At 46.0% G+C, this 18,040-nt stretch overlaps 2 protein-coding genes across 3 annotated transcripts in view; both read right to left on the bottom strand.

Annotated features, from left to right (window-relative positions):
* Positions 1-21: 21 nt before the first annotated feature.
* Positions 22-10,000, bottom strand: cct3 (chaperonin containing TCP1, subunit 3 (gamma)). Its single transcript, XM_034130962.1, has 13 exons — positions 9,909-10,000; positions 7,356-7,417; positions 6,996-7,046; positions 6,154-6,216; positions 5,864-5,960; positions 5,607-5,724; positions 4,985-5,321; positions 4,676-4,808; positions 3,549-3,630; positions 1,917-2,097; positions 1,581-1,826; positions 426-557; positions 22-303 (listed from the first exon to the last, which is right to left on the bottom strand). Exons 1-13 carry the CDS (start codon positions 9,934-9,936, stop codon positions 211-213), a joined length of 1,623 nt encoding a protein of 540 aa, XP_033986853.1. The 5' UTR covers positions 9,937-10,000; the 3' UTR covers positions 22-210.
* An 884-nt stretch (positions 10,001-10,884) lies between these two features.
* LOC117482801 (protein disulfide-isomerase A3-like) overlaps positions 10,885-18,040 on the bottom strand; it is a 10,357-nt gene continuing 3,201 nt past the window's right edge. The window contains exons 7-13 of one of the 2 annotated variants that reach the window (XM_034130985.1): positions 16,944-17,069; positions 13,789-13,971; positions 12,739-12,847; positions 12,518-12,646; positions 11,949-12,028; positions 11,808-11,865; positions 10,885-11,604 (exon numbers count right to left, since the gene is read on the bottom strand). In XM_034130985.1, the coding sequence (XP_033986876.1) occupies positions 11,515-11,604; positions 11,808-11,865; positions 11,949-12,028; positions 12,518-12,646; positions 12,739-12,847; positions 13,789-13,971; positions 16,944-17,069 (775 nt within the window). In that variant the 3' untranslated portion in view covers positions 10,885-11,514. The remainder of the gene's footprint in view (positions 11,605-11,807; positions 11,866-11,948; positions 12,029-12,517; positions 12,647-12,738; positions 12,848-13,788; positions 13,972-16,943; positions 17,070-18,040) is intronic. The other variant, XR_004555923.1, reaches the window with a different exon arrangement.

The following is an 18,040-nucleotide window of genomic DNA, read 5'->3' as shown; positions in this document are numbered from 1 at the left end:
AGTTGAAACAGAACAGCCGGGTGGTGTGATGTGAAAAAGGGTTTATTTCTTACAGTTAATGAGCGTTGATCTGTCAATAATCAGAACAAACTTCACAAACAGGTTTCTAACTTTCACTTTTATTGACGGTTTATTTTAGTTTCAGTGAGTCATCTGGTCCCCACACACACATACACATTCACACACAGACTCTCAGTAACAGATGATGATCTACTCCGCTCCCTGTCCTCCCGTCTGACCGTCTTTGTCCTTCTTCTTGTGACCGGAGACGATGTCATCGATACGCAGCAGCAAGATGGCCGTCTGCAGAGAGAGAGGTAGAGAGAGAGAGACAGGTAGAGAGAGAGAGAGACAGGTGAGTCACTGCTGGACATACAGGTGATGATAACCTAACCCAGGTGATATTAATGTACAAAGAGCCTCACCTCCACAGCGGTCTTGTAGACCTGAGCTTTGACAGCCAGCGGCTCCCAGATCCCCAGCTCCATCATATCAGAGATGCAGCCGGTCTCTCCGTCCACGCCCCAGTTCACACTGTCCGGCTGGGTGTGCTTCGCCTGCAACAACACAACCTCATTAATACACTACACACTAGGGGTGTAACTGTTCAAACATTTCGGTACAGCAGAAAAAGTGATCACAAAACAAAATATATATATATTTTTTAATTATTAATAAACTGAATATTCACTCAAATAAATACAAAACATAATAAAATAAACATTAAGGTGCAGCATTTTTGATAAACTGAAATAATCTGTACTAGTACCTAAGCAGCCAGCTTGACATTAGGCTTCTCATTGTATTTTCATGTTTTCTTTAAGAAAGATGAACTTGTCCACATTGCTTACCGAAAGGCACTAACAATGTCTCCTGATGTGGAGAACACCCTCTCTCTAGGGACACAGGTAGCAGATACAGCCAGGTAGCGCTTTGCTAACATGGCAACATAAGGATATTTGGCGTTTGTAATAGCTTTGGCTCGGTCTGAACTTTTTGCGAGTGGTGGAGGCTTAAATGCTAGTCGGAGTTGGGTTTGCACTTCAGTCATTTTTATTTTGGTACCGGTGATATTCACGTTCGGGTGATGCCTTTTCAAATGAGTGTGCAAGTTTGATGTATTGCCAGCCGTGTAACCAATTTTAGTTGAACAATGCCGACAAAACAGCTTTGGTTCGGTCCACCTGTCTTTGTCCGTCATCCTTGTACGTAACTGCGAAACCAAAATGTTCCCAAACCGGAGACTTCAATGATGCTGGAGGATTTTCGAGCTCAACTTTATCTGCGTTCGATATTTCGACAGTTCCTCAAATTACTGACTACATTTGAACGCATCCCTGTGACCAGCTCTCATAGTATGCCTCTCGTCCAATGAAATGACTTGGTCGCTCTCTGACGCGTTGAACCCAACGTGAGCAAATTACACAGCGCAGCACCTGAGATTACTTCCAAAAAGTTGTTCACGTTCTCAAACTTTATATTCGTCCGGTACATACCGTTACACCCCTACTACACACACAACTGTAAATGCTGTTAATGAAGCTTTTGTTAGTGAAGCTGTTGTTAGTGAAGTTGTTTACCCTGAGAGAGGTGAGCACCCGGATGGTGGAGGCTCCACAGTTCTGGATGAGGGTTCTAGGGATGACCTCCAGGGCGTGGGCCACGGCTCTGTAGGGCCACTGATCCACGCCTGTGAGAGAGCGAGAGCGCTCCATCAGACGCTTTGAGACGGCCATCTCCACCGCGCCGCCTCCAGGCAGCAGGGCGGGTTCTAACAGAACGTTACGGCACACCTGCATGGCGTCCTGCAGGTTCCTCTCCACCTCCTAAACGCACAGGTTCCTCATCAGATACACAAAGGTTCCTCATCAGATACAGTCTCTAATCACACAACAGGTTCTCTAGGAGGTTCTCACCGCCAGGATCTCCTTGCTGGCCCCTCTCAGCAGGATGGTGCAGGCTTTAGGATCTTTGCACTCGGTGACGAAGGTGAAGTACTCGTCTCCGATCTTCTTCACCTCAAACAGACCGGCTCCGGTACCGATGTCCTCCTCACGCAGCTCGTCAGTGCGGTTAGCGATACGAGCGCCACACGCCCTGAGAGAGGAGAACACGTTAATAACAAGCGAACAGCCAAACGCCCTGAGAGGAGAACACGTTAATAACACGCTAACAACCACACGCCCTGAGGAGAACACGTTAATAACACGCTAACAACCACACGCCCTGAGAGGAGAACACGTTAATAACAAGCGAACAGCCAAACGCCCTGAGAGAGAACACGTTAATAACACGCTAACAACCACACGCCCTGAGAGAACACGTTAATAACACGCCAACAGCCACACGCCCTGAGAAAGGAGAACACGTTAATAACACGCTAACAGCTAAACGCACTGAGAGGAGAACACGCTAATAACCACACGCCCTGAGAGAACACGTTAATAACACGCCAACAACCACACGCCCTGAGAAAGGAGAACACGTCAATAACACGCCAACAACCACACGCCCTGAGAAAGGAGAACACGTTAACAGCTAAACGCACTGAGAGGAGAACACGCTAACAACCACACGCCCTGAGAGAACACGTTAACACGCCAACAACCACACGCCCTGAGAAAGGAGAACACGTCAATAACACGCCAACAACCACACGCCCTGAGAAAGGAGAACACGTTAACAGCTAAACGCACTGAGAGGAGAACACGCTAACAACCACACGCCCTGAGAGAACACGTTAACACGCCAACAACCACACGCCCTGAGAAAGGAGAACACGTCAATAACACGCCAACAACCACACGCCCTGAGAAAGGAGAACACGTTAACAGCTAACGCACTGAGAGGAGAACACGCTAACAACCACACGCCCTGAGAGAACACGTTAACACGCCAACAACCACACGCCATGAGAAAGGAGAACACGTCAATAACACGCCAACAACCACACGCCCTGAGAAAGGAGAACACGTTAACAGCTAAACGCACTGAGAGGAGAACACGCTAACAACCACACGCCCTGAGAGAACACGTTAACACGCCAACAACCACACGCCCTGAGAAAGGAGAACACGTTAATAACACGCTAACAGCTAAACGCACTGAGGAGAACACGCTAATAACACGCTAACAACCACACGCCCTGAGAGAACACGTTAATAACACGCCAACAGCCACATGCCCTGAGAGGAGAACACGTCAATAACACGCCAACAACCACACGCCCTGAGAGAGGAGAACACGTCAATAACATGCTAACAACCACACGCCCTGAGAAAGGAGAACACGTTAATAACACGCTAACAGCTAAACGCACTGAGAGGAGAACACGTTAATAACACGCTAACAACCACATGTCCTGAGAGAGAACACGTTAATAACATGCTAACAGCCAAACACCCGGAGAGAGGAGAACACGCTAACAACCACACGCCCTGAGAACACGTTAATAACACGCCAACAGCCACATGCCCTGAGAGGAGAACACGTCAATAACATGCTAACAACCACACGCCCTGAGAGGAGAACACGTTGGCTGAAGTTACCTGGCGATGCGGTTGTTGTCGGTCTTCCTCACACGGCGGATGGCGGTGATGTTGGCCTTCATCAGGTAGTGCTGAGCCAGATCTGAGGAGAGGAACATGTTGAATCTATCTCATCCACAACTCCTATGTTCTCTACTGCACTTCCTGTGGATTTCACAATAAGAGCCCCTACCTCCCTTTACAGACAGACTGTGTAAATATATAAACATAGTGTGTGTGAGAGTGAGTGTGTGTAGGAGTGTGAGTAAGTGTTGGCGCCTTTCCACTACAGCGCGGAGCCCTGTTTTAAGAGAGCTGTGACGTCAGCGGCCCGTTTTTGGTTGCGTTTCCACTTGGCCTAGTACCGGCCGGCGGGTCCTAATTCACAGTTTTTCTGGCCCCATAAAATCGTGGTTCTAGGGCCAGGAACAACCAGGCTGAGTCGGGCTATGCTAAACTAGAGAGAGCATCGCTGGCAAGGGGGCTACAACTACAACAAGATGGACATATTTGACAGTGATTTAATTGTAATACACGTTTCAAAATGATGCCGAAGTAACAACATACTGATACCGGTTAGTAAAAACCATGAATTAATGCTTTGACCAGTCTGCAGACAGACGGCAGGCGAAACACCTTTTAAAATGCGTGTTTTCTAAATGGAGATTGGCTAAGCTAACGCAGTATATGCTCCGACCGTCCACACTCACAACAACGGCCTATACAGACATAAATAAAGCAGCGACTGTATTCACCATGACACAGGCAGTCTGTGGTTTGTACTTGTTTAACTTTTGTCTAGTTTCTGAACATATATGAGGAGCTGTGAGCTCTGAGTGCTAACAGCTAACGGCTGTGTTGTTTTTCTGGAGTTCTCATTGAAGATGACGTCACGGCTCCGCCTACACTGCGTTACTATAGATACTACCCCAGTTCCTAAACTGTAATGGAAATGCGCCATAAAGTGAGCCAGTCCTAACGAGACCTAGCGAGGCCGTGTAGTGGAAATGCGCCATAAGTGTGTCAGTGTGTGTGTGACTGTGTGAGACAGTGTGTGACTGTGTGTGTGTTTGTGTGTGTGTGACAGTGTGTGTGTGTGTGTGACTGTGTGTGTCAGTGTGTTTGTGTGTGACTGTGTGTGCGAGTACCTGAGATGCCCTTCTCGGTGAACAGCAGGTCTGGCTTCAGGCGGATGATGTCCTCACAGATGTGCTGGATGTATTCCTCCTCCATCTGCAGGATCCGGGCGAAGTCCTCCTCCTTACTGATCTCTATGTCCGTCTGCACACACACACACAATACAAATAAATAAAAGCACTTACTTACACCTTCACGTGATTACATTTAAACATAAATAGAGAATGATCAGCATCTCTGGTTCAATTATTTGAAATGTGGTCATTTAGAGAAATAAGAAAATAAATTAATGGAGTGAGTAGGTGTGTGTGTGTGTGTACCTGGCTCTCCCCCTTCTTGTACTCCAGAGAGCAGTCCAGCAGGATGATGCGGGGCTCTTTGATCAGGCGTCTCATACGAGGGTGAGTCACGTCTTTGTTCACCATGACGCCGCGCAGCACGCACGAGTCCTCGATGAATCCTCCGGGGACCTTCTCCACCTTGGCGTACTTCTTGATGTCGATCTCTTTGCGCCCGTTGTCCTCCAGCTCCACGGTGCGCACGGCGTCCAGCGCGATGCCGCACGCCATCTCTGACCAGCGGCTCAGAGCCTTGGTGTTGATGGCAGAGTGCACGATCTTCAGCATCATGGAGCGGTCGGACGTGTCCACCGGGGTGCTGGGGGGGGCATTACAGACATCACTACACCACACCATGTAAACCTCTCAATAGAAATAAGACACATTACAAAAGCAGTAAAGTTCTTGTAAAATGTGTGATTTCTTTGGCATTAGAGAAACTAAAAGACTAAATGTAAACATCTCAAACAGAAATAAAATAGCATAAAAAAAACTGGTCTTGTTGATACACATTAATGTCCCATGTTGTCCCCATCACCACTTCCTGCTGCCCTTTCAGAGTAAGAGCGTGCTGCCCTTTCAGAATAAGAGCGGGCTGCTGTACCTGATCTCCTTCAGCGCCTCCAGGATGTCGTCCAGAGCCTGTCTGTAGGCGCTGATCACCACCGTGGGGTGCATCTGCTGCTCCAGGAACTGCTCTGCCACCGACAGCATCTCCCCCGCTGCACACACACACACACACACACACCGGAATATCAATAAGAGTCCTGAACATGACTCAGCAGTATGACCAGGGAGATGGTGCCTTCAGGGACCCGCAGAAACCCTGCTGCTCTGTATATTAATAATAATAATACGGACCCAGGATGATGACGGACGTGGTGCCGTCGCCCACCTCCTCGTCCTGAGTGCGGCTGATCTCGATCATGGACTTGGCCGCAGGGTGCTGAACCTGGATCTGTTACCATGGAGACAGAGAGAGCCTTGGTTACATCCCATAATACTCAACTTAAAGACATGCTTTAATGTTTTAAAGTGCACCCGCTCCAATGCACAGCTGCTCCTGACAGCAGGTCCACGTTAAACACAGACTGGTGATTATTATGGTCTGTCTGTCACGTGTTAATAAAGTTGAGTGTGTTCGGGCTCACCTCTCTCAGGATGGCGTTTCCATCGTTGGTCATCACGATGCCCCCCATGGGGTCGAGCAGCATCTACACACAATAAAAACAAGGAATTCAATATAAATCCTGCTGAACAGTTCATTCATTTAAATACTTTTCTAAATATGAATCTCTGTATTATGGCTTTGCATTTAAAAGTCTGTAAATATGTTGAGAGTCCCAGAGGATGAGTTTAGACTCTAAAGAGATCACTTTATTATAAAACAGAGAAGATGTGAGCGACTGGAGACAGACCGGAGAGTGTGTGTGTGTAGTTTAGACTGGTCATATTGAAGTGTGTGTGTGCAGTTTAGACTGGGTCATATTGAATTGTGTGTGCAGTTTAGACTGGGTCATATTGAAGTGTGTGTGTGCAGTTTAGACTGGTCATATTGAAGTGTGTGTAGTTTAGACTGGGTCATATTGAAGTGTGTGTGTGTGCGTGCAGTTTAGACTGGGTCATATTGAAGTGTGTGTAGTTTAGACTGGGTCATATTGAAGTGTGTGTGTGTGCGCAGTTTAGACTGGGTCATATTGAAGTGTGTGTAGTTTAGACTGGGTCATATTGAAGTGTGTGTGTGTGCAGTTTAGACTGGGTCATATTGAAGTGTGTGTGTAGTTTAGACTGGGTCATATTGAAGTGTGTGTGCAGTTTAGACTGGGTCATATTGAAGTGTGTGTGTAGTTTAGACTGGGTCATATTGAAGTGTGTGTAGTTTAGACTGGGTCATATTGAAGTGTGTGTGCGTGTGTAGTTTAGACTGGGTCATATTGGTGTGTGTGTGCAGTTTAGACTGGGTCATATTGAAGTGTGTGTTCTGCAGGCTGACCTTCATCATGGCCCGCGGGCCGAGGCAAGTCCGGATCACATCAGCGATCGCCTGAAACACACAAGTCACATTTATTTATACAGCACATTTAAAACCATCAGTTTAAAATAAAACAATCAGCAATCGATTAAAGACTTCATTATACACACATTAAAGAAACATCTGAACACACATCAGCGAGTTCCTCGGTTCAGTCTGCAGGGACTCTTATTTGTGATTAAATACCAAACATTTAATGAATATTGGGAACTCTTAATATAACTATTATAATCTATATGACTCAGCAGTGTGTAACATCCGGACAGAATTTCAAAGTAAGAGCATGCAGTCTGAGCTTTGATACGATGCAGAAACACGGACCTTGGCGGCGCCGATGTTCCCCGTCTGGACCTTACGGCCCGACTCCCTCTTCATGTTCTGGTCTGTGAGGAAGAGAAAACATTTATTAATACAGAAGGTAAGAGTCGTGACGTCTGTCCAGAGCAAAGACATGGGACCCAGGAGGTGCATGAAGCTCTCATTAACCCATGGCACACATCGTGGCTATAGGGCGTCTCAAACTGAGCACCGCTGCTCCAGCTGAGACAACACTGCTGTTGGTTATTAAATACTAACAATGATCTAATCACACCACAGCATTCAGAAACTAGATTAAGGGAACTTATTTAAATGCTAAATGTACTATAATAAAAAACTTGAAAGAAATCATTGATTCTAACATGTATTCCCTCTGTAGTTCAGAACAGACTCAGTGTGTGAGCTGTAGTCTGTCCTCAGGACATTTTAATATCTCTAGTCATTTACTGAAGAACTCAGAAAGCTAGCGACAGAAATAATCCATACCCTCTGAGCTGCACTCGTGTTCACTCCGTTCAGGGTCTCTGCGCCCTCTCACTCCGTTCAGGGTCTCTGCGCCCTCTCACTCCGTTCAGGGTCTCTGCGCCCTCTCACTCGGCGTGCGCCCTCTCACTCTGTTCAGGGTCTCTGCGCCCTCTCACTCTGTTCAGGGTCTCTGCGCCCTCTCACTCTGTTCAGGGTCTCTGCGCCCTCTCACTCTGTTCAGGGTCTCTGCGCCCTCTCACTCTGTTCAGGGTCTCTGCGCCCTCTCACTCTGTTCAGGGTCTCTGCGCCCTCTCACTCTGTTCAGGGTCTCTGCGCCCTCTCACTCTGTTCAGGGTCTCTGCGCCCTCTCACTCGGCGTGCACCCTCAAACCAAAATGCAGATTTTCCCAGTAAAATGTTAAAGTGATGCCAGAAAACAATATTTCTGTTCCTCAAAAACGGTATGATTCCTCCAGAAATCTGAGTCTCAAACGGAGCGTCAGACGCAGAGACAGCTTTGTTTTCACTGAGCTCTGATGTCACGTTGTTTACGTCCGCATAATTTATATACCTTATATACACAAGATAAGCAGTATTACCTCATACTATATCTCTCTAGAAACACCCCCTTTTCTTTCATTATCATTTTAGTATCTTTAATACTTTGTATGCATGCTAGGTAACATGAAGCTGTCTGTGGCTCTTTCTGCTGTAACACGGTACATTCCCCTTCTGTGGGACGAGGGAAGGGATTCTGGTTCTCTATTGATAAACGAGTCATATGGTCAGACATTGACCTCCTCTGGTTCATTGATTAAATATGTAATAGATCAGTGTTAGCTCTAAAAAATGTGTGAAGCAGTTGTATAAATGCTAAAAAGTGAAAGAAAGATGTTTAATAAAAGTGTTGGAAGTGATGCTTGTTAAAAGCTTACATTTAAACTATAACCAACATCTGTTTAACAATAAAATAATATACTAACAATGATACTGTTTAATTCACATTTTAACTACTAATAACAGACTTTATACTTCCCATAGCCAGCCTGTTAGCACCATGACAGCAGCTCATTCATATATATTATGGGATGGTTTCTCAGTGAGGGTGTGGCTGACTGCAGCACATTGTGTTAGCATTAGCTCTGTTAGCTCTCCTCTCAGACTCTTTGTAAACACATCTGAAAACACTGCTCATCTAAAGCTATTCAATTATTAAAAAATAAAAACATTTACACGCAATGAGGCTACCTGAGGATGCTAAAGTGTTAGCTTAGCATGATGCTGGATGACTGCGCGTTTATCCGGCTAACAAAGACACCGGAGAACAGTGAATATCACCCGGGATATGAAGTGTGTTTACTGCACAGCTCTGTTACACATCTTGCACATACAGTGTGTATATTAAACAGATAGTGTCTGAATAACAGTCACATTAAAGCAGGTTGTTAGCACTGTCAGGGGCTAGCTGCTAGCGCCAACCATCTGTTTTATGGTGAATAAAGTGTCGCCTTTTTAAAAACAGTTTCAAAAACATCCAAAGAGTCATTTAATATCCAACTGATTATAGACAAAGACGGAATAAATACATACTTAATAACGTATTAAACCATCTCAGAATAAGGACAGTGATGGAAAGTAACGGAGCGTAGTCAAGTATTGTATTTAAACTACTTTTTTTAATATATTTGTAATTTAATATTTGTATTTATTTAACGGCTTCTCTATTCTTCCACTCAAATACATTTCAAAAGGCAAATATTGTACTTTTTACTGCATTTATAAACTCTCACAGTGACTTCGCTAACATATAACAGACCCGATGTTCTGTATATATGGGATTTGCTGCTCCGTGATGCTAACAGTTAGCAGTTAGCCACATGGTTAGCTGTTAGCCGGTTAGCTCAGTGATGTTAACCCGATTAGGATTTAGCATATAGCCACATTAGCTCCGTTAGCTCCGGTTCCTCTTTGTGTCGCAGCCCGGCAGCTCTCCGGTTACCGGCTACACATCTCGCCGATAATCACCACACACATCCCCCCCCGTCAGAGAATACATGTTAAAGTATATTTAAAGTATTTATCGGTACTTACTGAGCACTAAAACCTGCTGGCCCATCATTTTGACAGCGCGTGCAGGATCTTCAGACTGGAAGGTTCTGGGAGGCACGAGGAGAAGGAGGGATGAAGGCTCGGGGGCGGGAAAACAACCGCAGCTCTGACCAATCACCGGAGGGCATCAGTGTGATTGACAGGCGCGTTCACCAATCGGGTGAATGAGCTGAAAGGGTTAAAGTGTTAACGGGCTCAGCCTTTTATGGTGAGAACCAACCGGACTCCATTTGGAGTTTACATGATGCAGAATTCACTTTATCATGTTTGTTTCTATTAGTGACTGTTATTCAAGAAGACATTTCATCACTAAACATTCATTCAGATGTTATTATGGTGTATTACAGGTTGTGATGTGATGTGAGATATAAAGTCACATAAGATGTTATATTTAGTTAGAAATAATGAAATATTGTCCTGGTGTGTGTGTGTGTGTGTGTGTGCGAGTACTGTGTGTGTGTGTGTGTGAGTATGTGTGTGTGTGTGTGTGTGTGTGTGTATGTGTGAGTACCGTGTGTGTGTGTGTGTATGTGTGTGTGTGTGTGAGTACTGTGTGTGTGTGTACCATCTCAGCCAGCTCTGTGTACACCAGCTCCAGCTTCTTGCAGTGTGTGTGTGTGTGTGTGTGTGTGTGTGTGTAGACCAGAGGCCTGTACTACGAAGCTGGATTTTCGCGAGGTAACTTCAGGGGTAACTCTGGGTTTCCGGTCCTACGGGGTGTAGTCTCTATTTTAACCTGTGTATAATGAAATATTGTCCTGAGTTGGAGACAATAGGGTTATGAAATATTAATATCAAGTAGGGTTTGATTGAGGATTGAATATGTAATTCTTAGTGTGAGTTTATAATGTTATTCTAAATGAAAGTAGTTCATATTTAATACCTGTTGTTTGTATACAGTTGACTGTATATAACTAGGATTATCTGCAACCTGTTTCTATAGTTAGATCAGTACACAGACTCCGGGTTATTTCAGTCCGTTTTATTAAATATTCCTAAAATAAGGCTCAGATTTTTCACAAAATACAAAAACATGAAGTTTAAATAAAAGATTTGTAGAAATCAATAAAGAGGTCAGCATTAAATAAACATCATTAACAGTGAAGTAGTGACAGGAAGTTAAATTACAATGAATAAATCTGTAAAAAAAATAAATAAAAAATAAATAAAAAATGAGGAAATATAAAAAAGAAAAGTCAAAGTTGAAATAATGAAGTCTTAAAAACTGAACTAATGAAAAAAATATCAAATATATCACTCATTTAATTGACATGGGGGGGGGGGGGTGTTTCTCTTTTGAAAAGACCCAAATGAAAGGACTCATGCGTACAAAAAGACATGTTTCAATCTCAAATATCATTCACTACGTTTCCCAGAATGCCTTTCAACGTCCTCCAAAGAACCCCAAAAACCTGCAAAGTGACCACGCCCCATTTCACATGCACATCTCAATAAATAAATAAAACATAATTTAGAAGTCTCTCTCGGTCCGTTGTCATGGAGACGGGGTGTAGTCTCTTCTGATTGGATGATGGAGGCATGTCAGAGTATGGGCTGTAGTCTCTTCTGATTGGACGATGGAGGCGTGTCAGAGCTCGACCTTCGCCCCCCCGACTCTCAGCCGATGAGTCGATTCGCTCTTCAGGAACTTCAGGAAGTCTCTGAGCTCCCGCCCCCCCTGAGGAGAGACAATCACATGTATTATTAATTATCCAATCAGGATTAGATAAGAGCGTCATGTGATGAAGACACGTTCATATTCATTAACATATTAAGGTCAGAGGTTTCTACAGAGTCTCTATCATTCCATAAGAAGTCCTTCCTGTTGGATCTATCTATATATTGATATCTGACATGGTGTAGTGACAGGTGTGTGTTCACCTCGTATCTGATTGGCTCGTCCTTCCTGCCGGCCCGGGCCAGGTAGATGGTGGGATACCTGCAGAGAGAGGGATAGTGTTTATATACACAGTACACTCACATGTATATATTGTTATATATTGATGTGGAACAGGAGCTCACCCCTGCACGTCATATCCGTTGGGGACGTCGTTGTCGCCGGCGTTCATCCGGGCGATCACGATGTTGGGATTAGAGGACAGCTGACCACACGCAGGTAAACATAAACACACAGGTAAACATAAACACACAGGTAAACATAAACAAAAACATTATGATAACACACCTCCGGCTGCAGGTGAGCAGAAAAACATGGGGCATTCTGGGAAGTTTTATAGTTCGAAAATGACATTTTTAACAGAAACGTTGGACATGTTTATATTAATACGTAAACGTCCCTCAGTGTACCGTGCGTGTGAGTGCTGTGTGAGTACTGTGTGTGTATGTGTGTGTGTGAGTACTGTGTGTGTGTGTGTGAGTACTGTATGTGTGTGAGTACTGTGTGTGTGTGTGTGTGTGTGTGTATGTGTGAGTACTATGTGTGTGTGTATGTGTGTGCTGTGTAAGTACTGTGTGTGTGTGTGTGTATGTGTGAGTGCTGTGTGAGTACTATGTGTGTGTGTGTGCTGTGTGTGTATGTGTGTGTGTGTGTGTGTGTGCTGTGTAAGTACTGTGTGTGTGTGTGTGTGTACCGTCTCAGCCAGCTCTGTGTACACCGGCTCCAGCTTCTTACAGTGAGAACAGGATCGAGAGTAGAACTGGATCAGAACGTCCCTCTCCGGGCTGTTGACCAGATCGTCAAAATTCTCCGCCACCACCGTCTGAGGATTATTTAATAATAAAATGTATTAGCTCTCCTCTCATTGGCTGACATCACCAGGCTCTCCTCTCATTGGCTGACAGGTAAACTCACCTTGACTGCAGCAGAGTTCCTCTCAGGGATCGGTTCAGACTTTATGAAACGCTTCAAACGACCTGCGAAGTAATCGTTCAGAAACCTCTCCAAGGACTGCCCGTCCCTCCTGAAACACACACACACACACACACACACACACACACACACACACACACACACACACACACACACACACACACAGCACCCACACACAACCCCACACACACCCGACACACCAGCCACACCCACACCACACCAACACACACACACCAACACACACACACACACACACACACACACACACACACACACAGCACACACACACACCACACACACCACACAACACACAACACACAACACACACACACACACACACACACACACACACACACACACACACAGCCTGGTTGGGCCTGGTTACGTACGTGAACTCCTCTCTCTCATGTTTAGCCTGGTTGGGCCTGGTTAATATTTAGCCTGGTTGGGCCTGGTTACATACGTGAACTCCTCTCTCTCATGTTTAGCCTGATTGGGCCTGGTTAATATTTAGCCTGGTTGGGCCTGGTTACGTATGTGAACTCCTCTTTCATGTTTAGCCTGGTTGGGCCTGGTTAATATTTAGCCTGGTTGGGCCTGGTTACGTACGTGAACTCCTCTCTCTCATGTTTAGTCTGGTTGGGCCTGGTTAATATTTAGCCTGGTTGGGCCTGGTTACATATGTGAACTACTCTCTCATGTTTAGCCTGGTTGGGCCTGGTGGGGCATGGTTAATATTTAGCCTGGTTGGGCCTGGTTACGTACATGAACGCTCTCTCATGTTTAGCCTGGTTGGGCCTGGTTAATATTTAGCATGGTTGGGCCTGGTTACGTACGTGAACTCCTCTCTCTCATGTTTAGCCTGTTTGGGCCTGGTTAATATTTAGCCTGGTTGGGCCTGGTTACGTATGTGAACTCCTCTCTCTCATGTTTAGCCTGGTTGGGCCTGGTTAATATTTAGCCTGGTTGGGCCTGGTTACGTACGTGAACTCCTCTCTCTCATGTTTAGCCTGGTTGGGCCTGGTTACATACGTGAACTCCTCCCTCATGGTGTACTTGTGGCCCAGTTTGGTCCGGATCGTGACGAAGGGCAGTTCTCCTCCGTCAGATGTTCCCAGGCCGAAGTCCTCCTCCAGCTCAGACAGGAAGTCCTTCTTATTGGCTACTGAGAAAAACAGGCCCCGCCCAGAAAACTTTGACGCCATCTTCATCACCCTAGCAACGAGACACAAGAGGCGGGGCTTAACAACAACAACTTTACACGGGTAAGAAGGTTGTCAAGTGTCTTGACCTGTACGTGTTTACCTGTGTGTGTTTACCTGTGTGTGTGTTGACCTGTGCGTGTGTTGACCTGTGCGTGTGTTGACCTGGGTGTGTTCACCTGGGTGTGTTGACCTGGGTGTGTTTACCTGGGTGTGTTTACCTGGGTGTGTTCACCTGAGGCCTGTACTACGAAGCTGGATTTTCGCTTAGCCGGCTAACTTCAGGGAAATCTCGGGCTTTCCGGTCCTACGACGCTGGTTCTCTTTTTAGCAGGCTAGATTTCCATGGTAACTTATGCTGAGCGGCAAACCTGCTCCGGAGCAGGTTAGGTGGCAGGCTAAGAGATCAACTCAGTGAAAGCACCGCCTGCTGACCAAACTGAGCTCCGTGTGCGGAGTTTAAAGCTATCAAGTCATATTACAGGATAGAGGAAATACAGAAAAACTGCCGTTGCAGGAAAGACGGCCGGCCAAAATCAACCGACTGTGTGAACGTGAAAATTAATAGAATATCCCCTCCCATCTTCAGAGCAATCTGACTATTATAATATTAGCGTTAAGAAAGCTTACTTAAATATCTGCCACGACATAAGTAACCGGATCAGAGTAACATTAAGTACAGTCCGCGGCACTGTGAGTGCAGACGTCGATGTGTCCCATTATCATTCATATCATATCACATCATAATGTATCATATATTTCCTTATCTGAGTCAGCTGAGCCGTATCTGGCCGTGCAACACTCACAGTGTCACATACTGTATGCAGAAGTATTATTTTAAGCAACACATTAAGTTGATGAAACACTCGAGTCAAATTCTCCTAATTAAAGTCAGATCCACTCGTGTCTTGGACGGGGCTGTGATTTCATAAACCTGTTAATGTACGCATTCAAACACTTTTTCTTTTACCAGCTGTATTCACCTTGCAGGTGCAGCTATGTGGCTTTTATCCTGGATAAAGTGTTTAAGTCATGGATGTTTAAAGTTTAACTTCTTCATATTTGACTAATATTAAAGTTCACTTTTCATTCAGGAAGTATGACGCTGCGCTGTCAGTACGCTTGTCCGTGTTTGAGATTGGTCGAATGCTCCAAACCCCACCCCTTTCATGTGAACGCGCACCTAACTAGATAGGACACGGCTGGCTTGAGCGATCCACTTGATAACCAGCGTCGTAGTACAGTTTAGCCAGAGCGCGTATGTTTTGGATTGGGCCAACCGGCTAACTCAAACATATCCAGGTTAGGTTGAACCAGCTTCGTAGTACAGGCCTCTGGGTGTGTTCACCTGGGTGTGTTTACCTGGGTGTATTTACCTGGGTGTGTTTACCTGGGTGTGTTCACCAGAGGCCTGTACTACGAAGCCGGATTTTCTCTTAGCGGGCTGACTTCAGGGAAAGCTCGGGCTTTCCGGTCCTACGACGCTGGTTCTCTTTTTAGCGGGCTAGATCTCCATGGTAACTTATGCTGAGCGGCTAACCTCCTCGGGAGCAGGTTAGGTTGCAGGCTAAGAGATCAACTCAGTGAAAGCACCGCCTGCTGACCAAACTGAGCTCCGTGTGCGGAGTTTAAAGCTATCAAGTCATATTACAGGATAGAGGAAATACAGAAAAACTGCCGTTGCAGGAAAGACGGCCGGCAAAAATCAACCGACTGTGTGAACGTGAACATGAATAGAATATCCCCTCCCATCTTCAGAGCAATCTGACTATTATAACATTAGCGTTAAGAAAGCTTACTTAAATATCTGCCACAACATAAGTAACCGGATCAGAGTAACATTACGTACAGTCCGGCACTGTGAGTGCAGACGTCGATGTGTCCCATTATCATTCATATCATATCACATCATAATGTATCATATATCTTCTTATCCGAGTCAGCTGAGCCGTATCTGGCCGTGCAACACTCACAGTGTCACATACTGTATGCAGAATTATTATTTTAAGCAACACATTAAGTTGACGAAACACTCGAGTCAAATGTAATTAAAGTCAGATCCACTCGTGTCTTGGACGGGGCAGTGATATCATAAAGCTGTTAATGTACGCATTCAAACACTTTTTCTTTTACCAGCTGTATTCACCTTGCAGGTGCAGCTATGTGGCTTTTATCCTGGATAAAGTGTTTAAGTCATGGATGTTTAAAGTTTAACTTCTTCATATTTGACTAATATTAAAGTTCACTTTTCATTCAGGAAGTATGACGCTGCGCTGTCAGTACGCTTGTCCATGTTTGTGATTGGTCGAATGCTCCAAATACCACCCCTTTCATGTGAACGCGCACCTAACTAGATAGGACACGGCTGGCTTGAGCGATCCACTTGATAACCAGCGTCGTAGGACCGCTTAGCGAGAGCGCGTATGTTTTGGATTGGGCCAACCGGCTAACTCAAACATATCCAGGTTAGGTTGAACCGGCTTCGTAGTACAGGCCTCTGGGTGTGTTCACCTGGGTGTGTTCACCTGTGTGTGTTTACCTGTGTGTGTGTGTTTACCTGTGTGTGTGTGTTTACCTGTGTGTGTTTACCTGTGTGTGTGTTTACCTGTGTGTGTGTTGACCTGTGTGTGTGTTTACCTGTGTGTGTTCAACTGTGTGTGTGTTTACCTGTGTGTGTGTGTGTTTACCTGGGTGTGTGTTTACCTGGGTGTGTGTGTGTTTACCTGGGTGTGTTCACCTGTGTGTGTGTTTACCTGTGTGTGTGTTTACCTGTGTGTGTGTGTGTGTGTGTTTACCTGTGTGTGTGTTTACCTGTGTGTGTGTGTGTGTTTACCTGGGTGTGTGTGTGTTTACCTGGGTGTGTTTACCTGTGTGTGTGTTTACCTGTGTGTGTGTTTACCTGTATGTGTGTGTGTGTTTACCTGTGTGTGTGTTTACCTGTGTGTGTGTGTGTTTACCTGGGTGTGTTCACCTGTGTGTGTTTACCTGTTCCTCCAGTAGTTGGACCCCCTAGGGTTGTGGTGGTAGTCCAGGTCGTAGTGCGCTGTCAGCAGGTCCCGGACTCTCAGACGGTCTCTGTTCTCCATCGTCAGTTGAGGACACACACCGTGACTGCAGACACACAGGAGACAGGTGAGGTAGAGACAGGGAGACAGGTGGAGACAGGTGAGGTAGAGACAGGTGGAGACAGGTGAGGTAGAAACAGGGAGACAGGTGGAGACAAAGTGAGGTGTAGACAGGTGAGGTGTAGTCAGGAGTAGACAGGTGAGGTGTAGACAGGTGAGGTGTAGACAGGTGAGGTGTAGACAGGTGAGGTGTAGACAGGTGAGGTGTAGACAGGTGAGGTGTAGACAGGTGAGGTGTAGACAGGTGAGGAGCAGACAGGTGAGGTGTAGACAGGTGAGGTGTAGACAGGTGAGGAGCAGACAGGTGAGGTGTAGACAGGAGCAGACAGGTGAGGTGTAGACAGGTGAGGAGCAGACAGGTGAGGTGTAGACAGGAGTAGACAGGTGAGGTGTAGACAGGTGAGGAGCAGACAGGTGAGGAGCAGACAGGTGAGGTGTAGACAGGAGCAGACAGGTGAGGTGTAGACAGGAGTAGACAGGTGAGGTGTAGACAGGTGAGGTGTAGACAAGTGAGGTGTAGACAAGTGAGGTGTAGACAGGTGAGGTGTAGACAGGTGAGGTGTAGACAGGTGAGGAGTAGACAGGTGAGGAGTAGACAGGTGAGGAGTAGACAGGTGAGGTGTAGACAGGTGAGGTGTAGACAGGTGAGGAGTAGACAGGTGAGGAGTAGACAGGTGAGGAGTAGACAGGTGAGGTGTAGACAGGTGAGGAGTAGACAGGTGAGGAGTAGACAGGTGAGGTGTAGACAGGTGAGGAGTAGACAGGTGAGGTGTAGACAGGTGAGGAGTAGACAGGTGAGGAGTAGACAGGTGAGGTGTAGACAGGTGAGGAGTAGACATGTGAGGTGTAGACAGGTGAGATGTAGACAGGTGAGGAGTAGACAGGTGAGGTGTAGACAGGTGAGGAGTAGACAGGTGAGGTGTAGACAGGAGTCGACAGGTGAGGTGTAGACAGGTG

The sequence above is a fragment of the Trematomus bernacchii genome, unplaced genomic scaffold (genome assembly GCF_902827165.1).
Source record: "Trematomus bernacchii unplaced genomic scaffold, fTreBer1.1, whole genome shotgun sequence".
Classification (NCBI taxonomy): Eukaryota; Metazoa; Chordata; class Actinopteri; order Perciformes; family Nototheniidae; genus Trematomus; species Trematomus bernacchii.
This window is presented reverse-complemented; position numbering and strand designations above follow the sequence as displayed.

Coding starts and splice junctions, on each gene's coding strand:
- cct3 (XM_034130962.1), bottom strand. CDS start 9,936: ATGATGGGCCAGCAGGTTTTAGTGCTCA. Junction 5,725..5,863: donor CACGTCCGTCATCATCCTGG/GTCCGTATTATT, acceptor GTGTGTGTGCAG/CGGGGGAGATGCTGTCGGTG. Junction 3,631..4,675: donor CACCGAGAAGGGCATCTCAG/GTACTCGCACAC, acceptor TCCTCTCCTCAG/ATCTGGCTCAGCACTACCTG.